General features: G+C 36.9%; 1 protein-coding gene across 2 annotated transcripts; it reads left to right on the top strand.

Annotated features, from left to right (window-relative positions):
* The first annotated feature begins 300 nt into the window (after positions 1 to 300).
* Positions 301 to 17,352, top strand: LOC113417343 (uncharacterized). 2 transcript variants are annotated; one of them, XM_087947716.1, is made up of 10 exons: positions 301 to 382; positions 3,188 to 3,250; positions 3,395 to 3,513; positions 5,251 to 5,370; positions 7,134 to 7,216; positions 9,534 to 9,674; positions 11,060 to 11,197; positions 11,590 to 13,627; positions 16,481 to 16,521; positions 17,033 to 17,352. In XM_087947716.1, exons 5-10 carry the CDS (start codon positions 7,164 to 7,166, stop codon positions 17,157 to 17,159), a joined length of 2,538 nt encoding a protein of 845 aa, XP_087803842.1. In that variant the 5' UTR covers positions 301 to 382; positions 3,188 to 3,250; positions 3,395 to 3,513; positions 5,251 to 5,370; positions 7,134 to 7,163; the 3' UTR covers positions 17,160 to 17,352. The 2 variants fall into 2 exon arrangements, with proteins under 2 accessions (XP_087803842.1, XP_087803841.1); XM_087947715.1 differs by lacking the exon at positions 3,395 to 3,513 and having other exon boundaries at positions 307 to 382.
* Positions 17,353 to 21,415: the final 4,063 nt, after the last annotated feature.

Genomic DNA, 21,415 nt, shown 5'->3' with positions numbered 1-21,415 from the left:
TTCCTCTAGTTCAGAGGTCCTCAAACTTGGCAACTTTAAGACTTGTGGACTTCATCTCCCAGAATTCCTCAGCCAGCTATGCCAAGTTTGGAGACCTCTGCTCTAGTTCCTTTAGGACAGGAACATTCTTTGGCAGTTCAACAGTTATCCTAAAGGATCATTCAGATTAGAAGAACTAGAGAGCAAATGCATTTTAAATACTATACAATATGCTATACCAGATAGTCTTGCAATCTTATATTCTGATTTTTAAAAAAATGTTAATGCAATTCTGCATTCTCACCTATTAACTTTTATTCTAGTTGCCAATTGTCACAACTGTGTGATGGAGGGCGAGTTTAAGAGGAGAATGAGAAATTTCATGATGCGTCTCCAAGATGAGGTATAACAAGTCATCTTGTTCGTGGGCCACACTAAATGCTATTGTCAGACAAGTATGATGGCTGGTATAGAAATTTGATACAGATAGATGTATGGATAAGTAGATGGATGCATAAATGAACGGATAGGCAGGCAGACAGATTGATAGTAGATGATTGTTAAAACCTTGGAAATAAAACTTCAGGGACTTCCAGAATCAAACAGGGCGGGACTGAGGGGAAGAAAAACTACCCAGAATCTCTATCGGAAGTTGGGCAGCTATATGAATTGGATCAATGGATCAATGCATTTCAAGCCCTTACATCACTGTAAACATTGATTTAACAAATTTAACAGGCCAGAGTTGCAAGTGGAGAGTTTACATGACCACAGAATGAGTGATATTCATTTTTCTGCACTGTCCACTTAAAATGAAAAGACAAAATAATCCCTCATTTTGGGGGCACTCCAAACTAATCCAGTACTGATTAAAGTATTACAAATTGTGAAAGGAGAGATGCCCTTGAAACATTTTAAAACATGCACAGTGATATGTACATAGAGAAAGAATAACTAGAATACAGTTAATCCTTGACCTATGACCACAATTGAGCCCAAAACGTCTGTTGTTAAGTGAAATATTTGTTAAATGAATTTTGTCCCATTTTACGAATTTTCTTGCCACAGGTGTTAAGTGAATCATTGCAACTGATGTTAGTAATTCAGTTGTTAAGTGAATCTGGCTTTCCCATTGACTTGTTAAAAGATTGCAAAAGTTGATTACGTGGACTTCAAACATAAAATGGTCATAAATATGAATCAGTTGCCAAGCATCTGAATTTTAATCACATATTCATGGGGATGCTACAAAGATTGTAACTGTGAAAAATGGTCATAAGTCTCTTTTCAGTGCCATTGTAACTTAACTAAATGAAGTGTTATAAGTTGAGGACTACCTGTAGTTCAAGAACTCATCCACATTTTTGCTATTTGAGGCTATAGTAGAAGGGCTTTCTTCTGCCCCATTCCTCTTTATTCAAGATCGTATCCCCTTTAATCCTTTTGTATTTCAGAAAAGTTCTTTATTTATAAAGAACATGGTGAAAATCAGAGTAATAATCCAATGTTAGATGTTCCATTGAAATATGGAGGTTTCATCCAATCTTGCTTGGAGGGAAAAAGGATCAATATATTCTGGGAAATAATGTTCTGTCCTAGGCTTCCCCCAAAAACACTAAGCAACTCTGTGTCCTGGCAAAACCTCTTTTATTAAATGAATGTGAATGTATTGCATTCACATTCAGCCAATGGCCTGGCAAACAGTCTTGCAAAAGTATAATTATTAGCTCAAACCTTATCTACCTTGGAAAGCTGCCCAGTAAATATTTCCACACACTGTGTGACACATAGAGCCTCTAAATTGGCATAGAGCCTCTAAGTTAAACACATAGATCTTCATAAGGCTGGAACGAACAAACAAATGAACGAATTGTTTCCTACTAAAAGCCCCCTCCCCTTTTGCTTCTCTTTTAATCCTTATGGGAAGGGCCATTCTCCCACATCAACCCTGAGTTCTTAATTGTTCCTTCCTTTTGGCAGTTCTGCGCATGCACAGGCTGGGAACCGGTTCCAGAAGCTCCCCCGCTTCACTGCTGTCCAAGCCCGAAGGCAGCTGATGACTGCCAGCCTGCCCTGGCCCCATCTCTGCCTCTGATGCAGAGCCCTCATCTGAGCCTTCCTCAGCTTCCAAGACAGGTTCCTCCCCAACTTCTTCGCTGTCCAACTCTGCTGTCAACTCCATCAGCCACCGGCAGGCCACAACAAATATATTGGCAGGAATTATGGGAATTGGGTGGATTAACTTCATTTTCAGTGCAAGAAGAGCAGTGAAAAATTATACACTTGACTCCAGTTAGGTTGGCATAGGTATATTGAATTATTCTTGGAACTGTTGGTCAGTTTATCAAAACAAGGGTGTTTCTTTCACTTATGGTGGTCATGTGAAAAAACAATATGCTTTGGGCATAAAATGCTTGGGGAGATAAGTAGCAAGAGTAAAGAAAGAATTCTGTGCTTCCTGGACTTAAGTTTGCTGCACTGAATTAAAGGATTAAATCTCAAGCTTAAAAATAGTTGGTTTAACTAGCAGCTGAACTAGTAATTAGTCAAAGAAACAATTGAGAAGTGGATTAATACATCTTCTCTGATTGCTACCTCAGAAAAATAATAATAAAATAAAATAATGAAATCAGAGGCAGGAGATACAATTCTATAAAATTTGGATGTATTTTACAATTTATCGCTATTGAGAGAAATGATAAAACTGATCTAAATTTCATAAAGTTGTGACCATAATATGAAGATATTTTGGATACGAGGTAAATTTGTACATATATTACACTTGTTCATTTCATAGATTTTAGATTCCCCCCCCCCTACGGATCATATGTTAGTCACTTTATATTGCTGGTTAAGCGTAGTTCAAATAAACTGGAACAAGATAAATTTAATAATAAGTCCAATGTTCAAGTCCAAGTTAGAGCTTGTTGAACTTCAGTTTTAATATTGCAAATGAATTCAGCATGAATAAGATTTTCTCCTCTCTACTTCTGTGATTGTGGGAGAAAAAGCCCATAATGGAAAACAATAATTATTTAAGGAGTAAGGGTGCAGAATTTAGATTCCAGTGGTATCAGCTGGCACATAAGATTTGAGAATGGAAAACAATGGTTAGCATCACCTAACTCCCATTGTTTGAAAATTTAGTGTCTTTAATTGCTGACAGTAAGTTTGTCTTTTTAAAACAGCATTTTTGTTAATGTTGCAGAAAGAACTATCTAACGGTTCATCATCAACAACAACATTAATAGAAGCAAGGAGACGTATTGAGGTATATCATATTAGTCCTTTTGATTAGATTATTTATTTGCAAATCAAAACAATGTTCATCTTCAAGGTGTTAAAATGGAGTGCATTTTTTTTAATGTGTAGTCCCCTTTCCTCTTTATTTTTTGTCACTGGTCACTTGGTGCAGGTACCTGTTGGGCATCTTCTTTTGTACGGGCATCTATCTCTGCTTCTCTGCAGAAGGCCAATTATTAAACCAGAGTGAGCCTTATTCAAGTATATGGAGTTTTCCAGGTTTACTGACAGGTACTACACAAATCCTGCCTTATTTCTGTATCTTTTACCAATTTGCCTAAAGCTGACACTTCCTGGTATTATAATGGGCAATGCCAATACTCACTGTCTGTGACTATGCAGATGCTTTCTCCCTCTTTATCTGTTGTGTAATTGCAGTAACTGTTAGGCAGCCATTAATTCTGCCTCTTGTGCATTATAATAATTTAGTAAAGCAGCGCATAATTTTAAGCTTGTGATAGAAACAGCTATCTAAGAGATCTGTCATATCCGTTCCTCCCACTGTGATGCCCCATTAATAAACCAAACTTCCTGATCTGGGGATAAAGAAATTAAAGGGGGCATGAGGTGCAAAACCTACTGTGTGCTTTGTTCAAGAATGGAGGCATAAAACAGATCAGGCTTGGATAAATGCTCTGAAATCTCATCTGTTTTGAGAGTAATTAGGGGGCTACTAAAGAGGTTTATTTATTTATTTGGAATACCTTCCTTTTCTAAGTTGCTAAAATGTCTATAATCCCCGTTTCAAAAGTCTTTGGAAATGGATATTGTTTATTGGGGGATTACAGGGGACCTGATGGTCTTTGCCTATGCGCTAATATGTATGTCTCTTCCCTCTGGAACTGAAGCCTCCCAGTCAAAAGTCTGTTTGCTTTCTGCCTAAAAGAAATAATTAAATAACAGAAATTTCAATTCCAGGGTCTAACAAAACCAGCTTAGGATCTTTGTTGTTTCTCCATCTTTAGGAACTTTCAAAAAAAATCCCCTCTTCTTTCCCTCCTCCTTTGATTACTCATCTCCCCCCCCCCCACACTTTCTTTACTTTCTTCCCCAACACTTCCAACAGCTTTCCTTGCTTCCATAATGGGGAAGGCTAATGGATAAGTTGCATCCACTCATCCAATTTGGATCACTCAGGGTACCATAACCCACTCAGCACTCCTTCTAAAGGGTGATTGCTCTAAGGGCACTGCATAATGTCATCCAATGTTCTCCTCTTTCAAAAGTTTAGGTCACAGCAGTACAGTTCATCATAGATTCTTCTTTTTCCACCTCAGGGTGAATCAACTTTTTTGCCCCTAATGTCCATCTAGAGCAATCAATTAAGAGTTGCCCAAGGGTGTACATATATTGACACGCACGGATGTAAATGATGCACACATATGCTTTTCTGCACCTCGGAGTACAGAGTATAGACTAACGTCATCTTCTGTGCTGACATCATATAGAAGTTTATGGAAAACAGAATTAAGTAATTGTTCTCATAACTATGAAATATTTCTCCTTGAACAAATACTTCTTAATGAAGGAAAAGTGTCATGCAAACATAACTTCACAATTAATGTTACGTTTTCATTGGTTTTATAGTTGCTTGCCACTCATTGGTTTGAAATGCATCGTATGCAAACTGAATCAATCAATCAATTTTACATAGTATGTCCACACTATTCAGCTGAAACCAATTTACCTGAGACATTTAATTTATAGACTCCATTGAGCTGATCTCATTTCAAGTCTGGTTGGTTATTCTTGATGCCACCAGGAAAGTGACAGAGGAGATAAATCTGATATGATAAATTCGATGTGCCTTTGTGTATGTGTGTATGGGTGTGTGATAACAATGACATCAACAATGATAATGAAATGGTTTAGAGATGTAGAATCTACTTACAAAAAAAATGAACTTTTTTGTAAAAATATGCTTTATAGCATATTTTATTAATCTTTATTACTGTAATTGCTTTTAAGCTACATACTTCGAGATCACACAACTATCAGTTTTCCAGACATCAGGAAGACATTACAACACATGTGATCCAGCAGGAAGTGGCATGCCATGATTCCTGCTCTACCAAATGTCACCACCTGGTAAGCAATTTATCTTTTGAGTACACATAACTGAGAAATGCAGTGATATTTCATATAGGACTGATTAGTTTTAAGAAAGAAAATACATTTCACTTTTGGAGGATATATTCTGTTAGCATTGTTTCCTGCAAAAGTGGCCTTTGCAAAGACCAGATGGCCTCACACAGATATTGAAATTTTTAGCTCTTTTTTCCAAAAAGCATTTTGGGAGACAGAAGGAAGCTTCGAATGACTACAAATCCCAACACTGAAAATCAGTGGGGCAGTACTAGGCTTTCTCATTTTATTCCATTTTTCATGGAACTGTAACAGATCAGGCCTCAACTCAGGAACAGAGTGATTGTAACTAATCCACATATTTATTTGACTTTGAATCTGTTTAGGAGATCTGCTCCTTTTTCTTGTTTCTAGGATTAAAACTTGTTGCAACAAAATAAGATGAAATTGCTGGTTTAGCCATATATGATTAACAACCCATTTTGGTGTTTGAGTAATATATGGGTTCATACTCCAGTGTTATCATGGATTTATTGCATGGCCTTAAATAAGCTGTTTTCACTGTTAATAACAATTTAATGTTGTTAATATGATACAAATAGTGCAACCTGGGATCGTGATAATGTGAGAAGGCAAAGTCCCCACAACCCTTGCCACCCAAACCACTCACCTTCACTAACCAGCCTGAACCCTAAGCAATAAAACAAAAGACTCCTAAAACATTTTCGTCCATGTTCAGCTTTGGATTGAAATTGACCAAATAGTCACTTGCTGGGCAATTGCCAGATTTCAGCAATTGAATCAAAACCATAAAAATATTCTCAAGATGTAGAAATTTCCAGACCTGGACCCACCATCCAAGATCAAGATCTGGGCACACAAAGAGGTAAAGATAACCCCACGAGGCAAGACAACAGTATTTCCTCCCCACCATATTTAGCTCAAGCCCCGCTTCCCCTTCTCACGATAATGATTATAGACAGACAAATAGATATAGATACATAGATGAAAACATCATATAACTGATAAATCAATGTCTTTTTAGTTGAGAAAATAAATCACTTATTAATAATGTAGTCTGCAATTCTGCATCTAGTTATTAATGCAAATTTTCCTTTGAAATCAGTTTAATTCCAGTCCCTGGCATGATTGTAAATCCAGAGTATTGTAGATTTATTCATTTTCAGAAAGCGAATCTAAAGAAAAGGAACAGTGTGATCTAATATTGATTTGCTGATGAGCTTTGGAAGAAGACTTACAATGCAACTCGATACAGTTTAAGATTGCAAATGAACTTATCAAGAATAAGATTTTCTCCCCTTTTGCTTCTGTGATTGTGGGAGAAAAGGGTGTATTGTTCAGAAATAATTAGTTAAGGAATATACAACTTTATTGAAATGACTAAAATACCTCAAAATAGTGAGCAGTTCAATATTCCATCCCAGCAGCTATAAAAAGTAAGAGATGAAAAAGGAAAAGGCAAATTATGCCAGCATACACTGCATCTACACAGTTTGTATTAAGTGTCAATTGTCGATACAGACAGAGCAATTTCAAAATAAATATTTTAGTCAGTAGGTGTCTACTTTTAGGAAACTGCAGAATTTAGGTAGCCAAGGTATTGGTTGACATCTAAGATTTGAGGGTGGAGAAACATTGGTTAACTCCCCCTCAATGAGAAAACTGTTGTTTGAAAAATGAGTGTCCTTAATTGCTGACAGTTAAGTTTGTTTTTTTAAAAACTGTGTTTTTTGTTAATATTACAGGAAGATCGTCTTACAACTGAAAGAAGTTTGATGGAGATAAAACCGGAAGAACACCTGAAGTATGCTCCACTGCAGGACTTTAGGTAAGTTTTGGCATAGTTGAAAATACTTTCAGTTGCCCAGAGTTCTTGGATTTTGTGTCATGTTGCTTTATATCCACGAAATACCAAAGTTGAACTTATGCTAATCATTTATAGTGTGATAACGAGATTAAATCCAAGTGAAACAGAATTATTTAATGTCCCAGGAGTTTTGAAGGAAGATATTTAATTTCCCAAATAAGTCATACTGAAATATGTTAGATTAAAAATAATTTTATTTGTTTTAAATACTCTGTATATATTGTTATTTGTATATCTGAATAGAGAATACTCCGAATTATATAATCTATTCCAATTGAATGAGATGATAAATTATAAAATAACATGTAATAATGGCCAATAATTGTATATTAAAACGTAGGACATAAGTATTCTAAATCATACACCTCCCACAAACATTTTACATATCTTCTGATTTCTGAAAAGTATTTTGTAATCAGTAGTTTATTATCTTGATTGATGATCTGCCATCAAGTCAGTGTTGACTCTTAGTGATCACCTAGTTTATTTTGTGAATATGTTATGTAGTAATCAAAACTTCATCCAGGAAGTTGTTATCATGGGGTAGTCAGAACTTCATCATGGAAGCACTCCTTTAAATCTTTGTATAATCCTATTAAGTAAGTAGAATATGAACATAATATTCATATTTTCCACTTTGACAATGGAATTGGCCATTGTATATTAAAAAATTAACATCAGAAATAGAACTTCAGAGAGTTTGGCATTATAATGCAATTTGGTAGTTGAGTATGAAGAATATCTTCACATTCATGGGAATTATAACTCTCAAACTGAAGAGTTGAAATTTTTTAGCAGAGATAAGGAGGAACTTATCTCTGCTAAAGATAAGGTAATTATTAATTTCTCACAACTAAAAATAATTGGCAAGGTTTTGTTCTAGCTGAATATTAATTGAATGGTTAATCAAGGCAATTCTGGAATAATGAAATGGACTTGGCTGTAGTCCTTTGAATTTGGAAGGTCACGAGCATAAATTTGACAAGGTCTTTCTGTTCACATCAAAATAGAAATGATTTTTTAAAAATTAAAAAAATTAAAACTGAGTTGCATGGTTGAAAAACTAGATGGAGAGAAGGAAGAACTCTGAAGAGAAACATCTTAAAGAGTAATTTAACAGGTGAGAAACTTTCAGAGAGAAATCCTGACTTTCTCTTTCAAATTTTATATTAAATTCAATTTAGTATTTCCTCCTGAACATACATTATGCAATGCTCTAGGTTTAACTAGTTGCTTGGACCAATATTTTCAAAAATAAGAAGTGACTCATTTCAACTTATTGAAAAAATTCTGGCTCTCCAAGCATCTGAAGCTTTCTTTATCTCCAGAAACAACTCAGTTCTGCTCGTACCCTAAAAAGCTTTCATTTCCAGAGACTTTGTGTTCGATTAAAGCAATAGTAAAAAAGGAGAGCTGGTCTCAGATGGGTATCAGTCATCATCAATCTCTTCACAGGGCATCTTCAGGGCCAAATCATCTATAACTCAAGAGATCTGTGATTGCATTTCGTAATTTGTACTCTGCAGTTCTCAGTTTCCTCCTATTTCAGCCCTTAGAAATTAATTCTCATCCATCTTCCTGTTAACATCAGAAGAGTGATAGTCAAAACTGCAAAGCTTTGAAAGAAAATCTAGAAACAGCAATAGTTGATTTTTTTTTTAATGTAGCCTCTCACATGATTTCAAATTTGATTTGTGGACTTATACTATTTGCCAGACAAGATAGTGTCTTAACTGATGAGAAAGCAAGATGCTAAATTGACAGCTTGGCATTTGGGAGCTGTATTCTGCATCTATGGCTTCTCTTTGTTTTTGGGAATTGTTTTGAATTGATTTGCACCTTTTATAGAATGTAAGAAAGAAAATGTGTTTTCATCTAAAGACTCACTGGTATTAATTGGTGAAGTAATGCTAAATATTAGCTTGTACTTAAATAATCCAACTTTATAAATATAAAGAGGCTAACCTTAATTCTGAAGTAGCTAATCAAATTCTTTAAGATAATACCAGAGTTATACCTCCAGTCCAGAATGATTTACTCATTTGTGACTTTACTGAGCAATTCTAAAATATCCAATAAATCTTTAAAGCAAAGTTAACTATATGAACAAATTACTAATGTAATAGAAATAGCACCCCTGAATTAATTAAAATGTGAGGATATATATAGCAAAAGACAATATCAGATATTTTTAAGTATTTTTAATTTTAAACAAGTTTGATGGCGCAAGTAAAAAAGCTAAATGGGCTAATTTCACTCTGGCCTTGATATTTTACAGAAGGAATATTTCAGATGAAGCATTAGAGGTATACAAACTGAAAAGAGAGAATTTGTCTCTCAGATGCAAGATTGAAAAACTAGGCGTAGAGAAGGAGGAAATCTTGAAAGACAATAAATACCTTAAAGAAGAACTTAACAGGTGAGAAATTTCTAGAGAGCAATCCCGACTTACTCTTCCAGAATATCATATTAAATTCTTTTTATATTTTTCCCCTGGGCATCTATCATGCAATACCCTGTGCTTGGCTACAATGCCCAGATGAACATTGGGGGGGAATCAGAGGTGACTCCTTTCAACTTGTTGAAAAACATTTGGCTGTTTAAACATGTAGATCTGTCTTTATCTGATGTCAGAAAGTCCTTGTTCCCTAAAAGGCTTTCGGTCAGAAAGCAACTTGTTGGGATATTTTGATGCTTTGGCATTTGGGAACTGGGAGAGGACTTTTTCCACACCTTTCATCCATAACTTTTTATTGCTTTTGGAAAGCCTTTTGAATTGGGCTCACTGTTTATGAAATGTAAAATAAAAATAAAAATAAAAAAATCCTTGCCTGTATTAATAGATTAAGTAATGCTAAATATTGAAGTAAAGATCATTAACTTGTACTTAAATACTCCAATTCTTATAAATATAATGATGAATGCTGAGATAACTAATCCAATCCATTAAAAGAATATAATGGAAATACAGCGATGATTTGGAAAGATTTACTGATTTGTCATTTTTACTGAGCATTTCTGATTTTTTCCAATAAATCAATAAAGCATAGGATAGACCGCTAGCTGTTATAATAGAAATAGCAAAGCTGAATTAAGTTGCATTAACAGAGGGATACAATCGAGATCAAGTAAGGTACTAATACTACTCTATACAGCCTTAGTAAGACCACATCTAGAGTACTGCATCTAGTTTTGGTCACCACATTATAAAAAAAGATGTTGAGACTAGAAAAAGTACAGAGAAGAGCAACCAGGATGATTAGGGGACTGGACACTAAAACATGAATAATGGTTACAGGAATTGGGCATGGCTAGGCTAGAGAAGAGAAGGACCAGGGGAGACATGATAGCAGTCTTCCAATATTTGAGGGGCTGCCACAGAGAGGAAGGGGTCAAACTATTTTCTAAAGCGCCTGTAGGCCAGACAAGGAATAATGGATGGAAACTGAACAAGGAGTGATTTAACTTGGAAATAAAGAGAAACTTTCTGACAGTGAGAACAATCAACCAATGGAATAGATTGCCCTCGGAAGTTGTGAGAGCGTCATCACTTGAGACTTTCAAGAAGAAATTGGACTGCCATTTGGGCAGGGGGCTGGACTAGATGACCTATAAGGTCTCTTCCAACTTTGATTATCTGTTATCTGTTATAATTAAAATATATAAATATATGTAACAATAAACATATAAAATGGTATGTTTAATATTTTTTAATTTAAAAACAAGCTTATCAATTCAAGAAAAATGAATTGGATTATTTTCACTATTGATATTTCATTGATATTCACTATTGATATTTTACAGAAAGAAAGTCTTAATTTCTCATCTGTTGACGGATATAGAAGAGCTCCACTGTGAGAAAAAGCAGCTTACTGATATTATTCGCTGCCTACGTTGGAAGAAGCAGCAATTGTGTGAAAAGTTTGAGGAAAAACTGAACAGGTGACCATTTTTAAATAGTCTGACTTTCCCTTCCAGAATTTCATATTAAATTCTCCTCAGCTCCACAATACATAATAAACATTATACATGGAGACTTTCAGGTACTGTAAGCAAAAAAGAATGGAGAAGAACATATATCACATCTGGTTTCTTTTTGCTAGATTAGACTCTGTTATTGGGTTTTTAATTAAAATGATATTACTGTATCATTTGAAAAGGAGTGTTAAGAAGTTTAAAATATGAGAGTTCACCTTACATTTCTTTTACATTGGAGAAAATTAGGATATAAGTGAATAAATAAAACTAAACTTGAGATCCAGAACACAGTTGTCTAATAGGCAAATTAGATATTTGTTGGTCGAGATTCATATGTAATCTTCTGATTTTTCTAGAGAGAGAGCACTAAGAAAGGACTGTTGTAGGTCATTGATGTATAGAGACAAGTTACTATCACTTGTGAGCAAAGAATACAAAAAATGCTTGGTGACTATCTGGCAAACAAGTGCAGATGTTGAAAAACCAGAAGAATGTCTTGAAAAGATGAAACCTCAAATTCTGGAAGTTGAACTAAAAAGGGAATGGCTTCAAGCTTCCATAGACAATCTCAAAATCAAACATTCAAAAGAATCTAGGCAAAATGTACAGGAATGGCTTCAGGAATCTTTAAAAAACCTGAAAGAGGATTCCTCTAACATATCAAGACACACCCTGTCAGAATGGCTTAAAGCTTCAGTGATAAATCTTGAAAAGGAATGTCCAGAAGCATCCAGGGAAGATGTAAAGGAATGGTTGGATATATCCATAAATAATCTTCAAAAAAAAGGGCCGGAAACACTCCCAATTAATGTGGAGGGATGGCTTGAAGCATCTATTAAAAGTATTCAAGATCTTCAGAAATATGAGTCGGAATCTCGAGGTAGCTTAAAAAAGGAATGGCTTGAAATATCAATAGAAAACCTGAAGAAGCAAGGTTCTGAAGTACCTATAGAAAATACATTACATTGGCTTGAAGGATCCTTAGAAAGTCTGTCATCTTCTAAAGAACCCGAACCAGTTTTGGAAAAATGGCTTAGAGACTCCTTGAAAAACCTAGAAGAAGAAAGTCTTGAAACATCTAATCAAAATGCCAAAGAATGGCTTGCAACATCTGTAAATAACCTTGAGGAGGATGGACCTGAAGCATCTCATTTAAATGCTCAGGAATGGCTTAAAGAATCTATTAAAGGCATTCAGGATTTACAGAAGTCTAATATACCTTTTCAAAATAGCCTAAGAAATGGATGGTTTGAAAAATCAATACAAAACCTGGAGAAGCAATATTCTGAAGGACCAGCAGAGATTATATTACAATGGCTTCAAGGATCCCTGGAAAGTCTCTCAGTTTCTGAAGAACCTAGACCAGTTCTGAAGAAATGGCTTGAAGAATCCTTGAAAAATCTGGAAGAGGAAAGTCCTGCAGCATATAAACAAGATGCCAAAAGTTGGCTTGAACTATCTATAAAGAATCTGGAAGAGGAAGGACCTGAAGAATTGTATTTAGGAACTCAGGAATATCTTGAAGCATCTATTAAAAGCATTCAGGATCTAAATAAGTCAAAGGTAAAATTTGAAGACAGTATATATAATGGATGGCTTGGAAAATCAACAGAGGACCTCAAGAAGCAATGTTCTGAAAAACCTTTGGAAAATATATTACAGTGGCTTCAAAAATCTTTAGAAAGCCTGTCATCTTCTAAAGCATCCCACTTAATTCTGGAAAATTGGCTTCAAGAATCCGTGAAAAACCTGGAACAGGAAAGTCCTGAAGGAGCTATACAAGATGTCAAAAAATGGCTTGAAATATCTATAAATAAGCTTGAACCAGAAGGACCTGAAGTACCACATCTAGATCCCCAGGAATGGCTTGAAGCATCAATTAAAGGCATTCAGGATTTCAAAAAGCAATCCTCTAAAGCCAGCCTGGGATACAGCAGGGAGAGAGTGATTCAGGTAGAGCCTGCTTTATCTGAAAGAAGTTTGAGGAATGGATGGCTGCAAGCAAACTTAGCAAGTTCCAGAGAGCATAGTTCTACTGCATCTAGAACAGGTGTTGAAGCATGGCTGCAAACATCTTTGAAAAGACTCAAGCAAGAGTCTTCAGAAGGAGCCAGAAACAACCTGGAGGAATGGCTCCAAGAATCTGTACAAAATATCCAGGTGGGATGTCCTGAAGAATCCATGCCATATGTAAAGGAATGGCTTGATATAACCCTAAATCAGTTCCAAGAGGGAGGGCCTGAAACGTCCCATCTAAATGTGGAAGAGTGGCTTAAAGCATCTATTCAAGGTCTGCAGGACGAAATATTAAAAGAGATGACAGGAGGGGAAGATCCTAAAATATGGACGTCAAAAGTACTTGTTTCCAAAAGAATTTCTTCTCAAGAAAAACAGGTATATGAACAGCCAACATAAATAGCTATATTAAGGGTGGGCTAATTATTACTGAAGGATGCAATAGCTCAGTGGATAAGACGCTGAGCTTGTCAATCAAGAAAGGTTGGCAGTTTGGTGGTTTGAATCCCTAGCACCGTGAAACGGAGTGAGCTCCTGTTATTTGTCCCAGCTTCTGCCAACCTAGCAATTCGAAAGCATGTAAAAATGCAAGTAGAAAAATAGGGATCACTTTGGTGGGAAGGTAACAGGGTTCCATGCACCTTTGGTGTTTAGTCATGCCGGCCACATGACCATGGAGATGTCTTTGGACAGTGCTGGCTGTTCAGCTTTGTAATGGAGATGAGCACCACCCCCTAGATCTGGAAACTACTAGCATGTACGTGTGACGGGAATCTTTACCTTCATTATTCCTGGGATTTTTATCTCTCTCTTTTCTTTATGTGTTGAACCAAAAGGGAAATCATTTTGTTTCTATTTCTGAAGAGCAAGTTATGTTCAAGGGGCAACTTGGAAAGAAAGAAGTCATAGCAAATGTTTGGGTAAATGAATTTCAAAGGAAAAAAAAAGATTTAATCCAGTGTTGGGATTTAATTATATTAAACTAAAAGGTTAAAAATATAGACCTAAATAAAAAATAGTTGAAGCCCCAAACGAACAAGAGGCAGGAGAGTTTGAATGAGAAAGGAAGATTCTGAGTATAAAAAAGTGCTTGATAAAGTGAGCTGCAGCTCATGAAAGCTGGTGCCTTTTAATGCAAAATGTTAGAAAAATCACTACCAGGCTCCTCCTAATTTGTTACCAAGTGCTCAATGGTAATTTGGAATATAAATTTTTAAGTCCTTCCATCATTTGGAAACAATTCCTTTGTAAAACCTTGCACAATTATTCCTAATTAGGTGCACATAAGAAACATGGGGACCCATCATTTGCTCATCAGTGATGGCCTAAGTATCTTTCATCTTGGCTGCCTATGTTTATTAGGAGTTGAACTAAAAACATAAGAATGGTTTCTTGTGCCCCATCTTTGGTGTGGAGAATACTCAAAATGAGGAACAAAAAACTCCCTGATATATTCCTCACTAGAGGTATAATATAACGCTGCATCTTTTGCTTTTGAAACTTAAATTCAAAAGCCCAAGTAGGACTGGCGCTCCTACGCTTATGGAGAGTGATTACTCTTTTTTCTAATCTATAGGAGTGATGGAAACATTACCTTTAGACAGCATTATTTGGCTATCAAAAGAATGATTTATACATCAGTAAATGGATCCTGTGGAGCAGTGGTCCCCAACCTTTTTGTACCAGGGACCAGTTTCAAGCACAAACACTTTTCAAGGACTGGGGGAGAATCGAGTTTGGTGGTTTGCTTGCAGACGTTTCATTACCTGACTAGGTAACATCTGATGTTGTTACCTAGTCGGGTAATAAAACGTCTGCCAGCAAACCACCAAGTTCAGGAGCGCCTCGGCCCTGCCTCCCTCAGCCCCATCCCTCAGGTGTCTCCCTCCCTCCCTCAGGTGTCTGCCTCATTCCTCTCTCAGTCGCTCTCTCGCTGCTCCACCAGCCCAGGAAGAAACTGCTTCAAAGAAGCCGGGAGGGTGGCTTTTCCTGTCGCCGCAGCTCCTCCGAGCGCCCGTTTACCCCACCCCGCCCGCCCGCCGCGGTTCAACCCAGTGCTCCGTTCTGCCTGCCTGCCTGCCTGCCTTTGTTTTGGAGCAGCTTCGGCTGATAAAAAGAGGCGAATAGTTATTATTCTCAGCCGAAGCTGCTCCCAACCAACCAGACAGGCAGGCAGGCAGAACGGAGCACTGAATTGGAGGCGCGCGGGGCAGGCGTGGGTGGGGGTAAACGGGCGCTCGGAGGAGCTGCGGCGACAGGAAAAGCCACCCCCGGCTTCTTTGAAGCAGTTTCTTCCTGGGCTGGTGGAGCAGCGAGAGAGCGACTGAGAGAGGAACGAGGCGGGATGAAACCGAAGCTGCTGAGCCAGAGAGCAGGACAGGCTTCAGGTTGCTTCCTCCTCCCCTTCTTTCATTTGTGTCCTTGATCCCGATCCCAGCAGCATTCACCGGCGAAGAAAGCCACCATTTTTTTTTCCTTTGCGGCCCGGTACAGAGTGCTCCACGGACCGGTACCGGTCCGTGGCCCGGTGGTTGAGGACCCCTGCTGTGGAGGACATGGAGAATCCCCTTTCTGTTCTGGGGATTCAGAAATGTAGCCACACAAGCAGATAATTTAGAGCAGCCTTTCTTAGATTCTACAAGAGATGGCTAGGGATTTCATGTGAGATTATAATATAGAATTCTACGAGATGGCTAGGGGTAAATAATATATATTACTTTGTGCACCATGTAATGCCAGCTGTAGAAGTCATATATTTTATTTAGGCATTCACTGATATTTGAAAATTATTTTCTGAGTTCTTCTGGTTAAAAAGATTGAGCAATGCTTACTTATAGAGAGAGAACCGTGGAGAAAAATTCAATTCATAGTGGTTGGTCATAAGATAAAAACAGTTTGAACAGTTGAGGAATTGAGGAATGCAAAAGCAATTTCTGAGGAATTAGAAGTAAAAATCTGTGAAGATTATCACAGGGCCTCTTGCAAATATGTGAAATCTAGAAATGCATGTTTTAAAATTTATATTTAAGAGAATAGTGCCATGTTAATAGTGCCAAGTTGGATGAGAGATACTTAAATGACTCAAAGTATGTTTGGTAATCAGAATTTGAACCATCAAATTATTTGCTAAGATCATGTAATTTAGGCAATGACTATACGTTATTAATGCAATACATGTGCCTGAAAATCTATTCACTTACTGTTTTGTTATTTGCCCCTCATGGCTTCCAGACTTTAAGGAATAAACTAGACAAGCTGAGCTTGTGTTGCAGGTATGTCTTATTCTAACTAATATGGACTGTAATCATAGAAATTTAATTCATCTGGTTTGAGTATATTTCCCTTCTGTTCCCTCTAAATATTTGAAAAGTCCCTATCCTTTAAAATGTTTTGATTGGAAATGAAAGGTTCCCTCTTAAGATTCACTCTTTCTCTATGCTTGATGCTACATTTCAGCTAACTGCTCTTTCACAAAGTGATCTAATTATTGCTCTTTGAGACCACTATAGTCCTCCTTTCAGCCTGATGCTTAACTTTCCATCACAGTAAATCCCAAAATATATCAGGAATTCGAGCCCTTTCCATCTGGTGCCCTATTGAGAAACACTTGATGAGCTTATATTTGATGCCCTCAAGATACGTTGGGCTACAATTCCTAACATGGTTCAATTGAATATCCCGGTAGATGATATAGTTCGGAAAATATCCAGCCAATGAAAGGCTAGTGGGCAGAGTGATTTAGCAAAGATTTCCTAATGAACTTTTCTTTTCTGTTCTTTTCAGGAAAAAGCTGGGACAAATATTGAAGACTTCTGGATTCATTCTCCTGGCAGTGTTCATTTTGTTTTTTATTTATATACATGTTAGACTGTACTGCGTAGTGAGTAAGCAAGGCCTCAGACCTTATTAACTTTACAGTACCATGATGAAAAAGCTTTAGTTGGCATTATAGCGACATTAAAAAGAATATATTATGTATAATAGTCAAAATCTTGATTTGTTCTTGTTTTCATTTTAATGTAGTCCAAATCTGTATTATAGCTGGATTTTCACAACAAAATGTGGTTAGTTCTTTTTAAGGACAAAAGAAGTAGATATTCCATAACAAACAGTCCTCCAGCTGCTTTTACTGAAAATTGCAGTTGTCTACCTTTCTCTTCCAACAATTATATATGAGGGTGGTCATGGGTCATTTCTAATTGTGCTTGTTCAAATCTGCTTTCATCCTATGTTCTCACTGCTACTTAGTGTTCATGATTGATGATGATGATGATGGATGCTAAAATTCTGCCCATCTTTTCCACATAGTGGGTTTTACAAGTCCTTATATTGTATATTTGCTATAGATAATGTTTTTCTTCTTGGGTTGTTGAGTCTCTTGATTTACAGATAAGACTCCAACAAGAATCTCATTTGTTGAATAAAACTGACATTGACATTTCATATGATTACTTTGCTCAAAAACCTCAATCCTGAGGGGTGTAAAGCAAATCATGCAGTACCTTGGAGTGGGGGGTAAGGCCTTGGGACAGGTAGTCCTGGGCCTGTGCTAAACCTATCAGGGCCTCCCCCACAACATTCTAACAACCTGATTGGTCATTTAACAACTGCATCAAGGAGAGCAGGGATTGGGGTCATTGAGCAAAGCGATTGATCCCCTCACTTAATGACTGTCACAACTTATAATGCAAACTCCACTGTGGTCATAGGTCGAGAACTCTGTGTATGTGTGCATGTAACATCTGCCATGGTAGGAAGCGCCTTGCTGGCCATAAAGTACTCTTTCTGAGGCTGTCATTATAATGGAATCATTGTTAAGTGAATGGCTGTAAGTTGAGGACTACGTATAATTATATGTTGTAGGGCTTTAGTGGTGTAGTGTACTATTGTGATGCTGAGCGGTTATAGTAGTCTGTTAATTGTTTCAGAGATGTTTTTGATGAAATTTTTATTTGTTCTGTAGCTTGTTTTGATTGCACTGTAGTGGGTTGAGTTGCCAGACATTTTTTGAAAAATTGTGATATCTATTTTGCTCCCTTGTCTGGTGTTTTAGGTTGCTGCTTTGGATTTGCAGTCATCTACATCAAACTCAAGGCCCGCAGGCCGGAGCTTGGAAACAGTGAAGGACCGGCCGGCGGCCCTCCCAAGCTCCTTTTTCACTGGCAGAGGATTGTAGGCCATCACTGCCAAAAATGGAGTTCATGAGCCCATTTTCACTGGCAGAGCACTTGGGCCACCACAGGCACCTCCGACACAAGTGACGTTGAGCTGGTCACACCCACACTGACCAGGCCCACCCCAGCCCCCTGAGGTCAAACACAACCCTGATGCGGCCCTCAATGAAATTGTGTTTGATACCCCTGATCTAGTTTCTCTTGGGGAAATTTAGATTGTTAGTTTGTTAACAGAGAACTTGGTTAGTGTTGGCTTTGTTTTTTAAACATACTTGCATTTCTAATGTGCCCTCATTTCCTCTGCTGATGAGGATATCCAGGCAGACTAGTTTGTTTTCTCCTTCCCTTGTGAATTTTATTCCTTTGAAGATGTTTTGTTCTATGCGTCCTCCCTTGTTTTTTTAATTTTGATGATGTCATCCGCATATTGGGTCCAAACTTTTGGTTCTTTATGTAGAAGTGCTAGAGCAGTGGTGGCTAACCTTTTTGGGCTCCTGTGCCAAAAATTGCACATGTACATGTGCACTACAGATGCGTGCATTATCCCCCCTGCCCCCTTACCTGCACTGCGCATACCTCCTAGCTGATTTTCAGGCCTTTTTCGGCCTCCAAGAGGCTCAAGGGAAGCCTCTACAGCTTTTGAAGGCTGAAAAATAGACATTTAGTCACTTCTGGTATTTCCGGAAATATAGAAAATGACAAAACGACCTGTTTTTGGCCTCCAAAGGCTGCAGAGGCTTCCCTCAAGCCTCTGGGAGGCCGAAAAAGGCCTGAAAATCAGTTGGGAGGCACGCGCATGCATAGTTAGGTAAGTTTGCCTGGGGCTTGCATGCCCGCACAAATGGCTCTGCATGCCAACTGTGGCACGCGTGCCATAGGTGTGCTGTCATGGTGTTAAGAGTTTCTAGACACTGCATTATGATTTCTGCTATGAGTCAGAATGGTGAATCCATGGATGTTCCTCTGATTTGTATTATTTCTTGGATATTCTGGAAATAACTGTATTTGATAGAATATTCAGTCTCTGAGCGTCAAGGCCTTTTTGTAATTATTTCAGTTACATTTTGTGTAATGATACAATTGGATAGAGTATACTGGGCTTATGTATTTTGGGGTGCCCTTAGAAGCATGGGAGGCTGGGCCCATAGCTTTTCATTTGCCTGTTCTTCTTTTGGGATTTGTAGACTATTTGGATTCATGTTATCTCTTTGTTTGTGGAGTTTGGTTTGAGTAGTTTGGTTTGGAATTTTGTTTTCCTTCTTGATGTAGTTATAAGTTATAATAGTTATAAGTATTTTTGTGTTTACTGTGGTCATAGTTGTTCCAGTTGCTCTTTCAGGTTGTCTATGATGTACCAGATGGCATTACAAAATAATTAAGTAGCCTAACAAGAGCCATTTACAATATACCGTATGAGTACTATAAAGACAAAATGTATGACAGGCAGAAAAACACTAAGAGGGTTCAATGAAAATCAGTTAGTTGTGAGAAGGTACAATGAAAACTTATCTCCCAATAAATGAACAGCATTGGGGCAAAATCAGCCATTCTTCAACAAAAGGAATCTCATCCTGGAAATACTGAAAAGAAATTGTATGTCTAGTTTCCTATGCAGCAAGTTGATGGTGTTCTTTCATATTTTTTTCAACATCTGTAATAATTAATTTTGATTTAATATTGAATTCATAGTTTAAAACCAGTGTCTATGGAGACTCTCAGTCATCCAGGTCATGGTTGTCCCAAAGGTGCTTTTTCAAGAGTCAACTGGACTTTCTGGTTTTTCTGTGAAGACGTTTCGCTTCTTATCCAAGAAGCTTCTTCAGCTCTGACTAGATGACATTTAAATCTAAAGATGGATTAATTTTCCCAGAACTGTCTTGGTTTAGAGGTATCTCTGTTTCTGCTGCTTCTAGAGTTGTAAGTATTAAGCTCTGCAAATAAACTGGAAACATCAGGAAATACTTTTCAGAATTTCTGCCAGTTTGGAAAGAGTGATATTAGTCTTCTCCTAATGGAATATGATATTGAAACATGTGCTTTATAACCAATGAATACTTGCCATCAACAATGGTGATTATCTATATGGTGGCTTACATTTTTAAGAAAAGGGAGGGAGCGAGAAAATAAGGAGGTGGTTGTAGCTACACAAAAAGGTTACAACACAAGGGAATTTTTAGCTTACAAAAAAGTCACAAAGAGGATAAATGGTGGACGTAAAAAAATTATGCCTGAAGAAAATAAATACATAATATTAATCTGGGATTATCTAATAAGACTGAAAAGTGGAAATTCCATGAGAAGCAAAAACTAAGCTTTTCATGAAAAATAAATTGTATAAATCTCATTTCCACAAACAACAAAATTCTGTTGGGGTTGATGACTATGGTTATGTTTTGAAGGAAAGGCAATAATTAGTTGTATATATACACAAATCATTGCTATATGATTTGAGAAATATGTGGCAAAATATATTCAGTTGGAAATTCAATGGTCTACTTTGGATGTTACACATTCAGCAAACAAGAACATTGTGCTTTATGTATTTGTACACATAAAGAACTACCTTTACCTTACCTACTATAAAAATCTAAACAAACCAAAAAGAAAATATGTGTTATAACATGAGTTAGAATGTTTCGACTTGTGTTGGTGTGACTGACTACAATTCAAAAAACTCTGATAAAATTAGACAAGAAAACTTTGTGTTGTCTATTTAATATACTTTACTTGAAAATTTTGCATTACAATATTAAAAGTTTATAAAAGTAAAGCTGAGATTTGTGCCTAAAATATATGAAGACATACTTTCTTTCAAAATGCTTTTCATCTAATTAAAATAAAATTCCTGATTTTGAAATGTTTTAATAGTAATTTCTCATACTGATACTTATCTTCAACTATTGTACATAGTTTTTGACCTTGCAAACAGAAAAATATCCAGTTCCATATCTGTGCCTCAAACAGCAAATCTAAACATCTCATTTTTATCAAC

Source organism: Notechis scutatus, chromosome Z (genome assembly GCF_049901735.1).
Source record: "Notechis scutatus isolate UNSWTSFEM ecotype Mainland chromosome Z, rNotScu1.2, whole genome shotgun sequence".
NCBI classification, from domain to species: Eukaryota; Metazoa; Chordata; class Lepidosauria; order Squamata; family Elapidae; genus Notechis; species Notechis scutatus.
The sequence above is the reverse complement of the archived record's forward strand: the minus strand, read 5'-3'. Positions and strand labels throughout refer to the sequence as shown.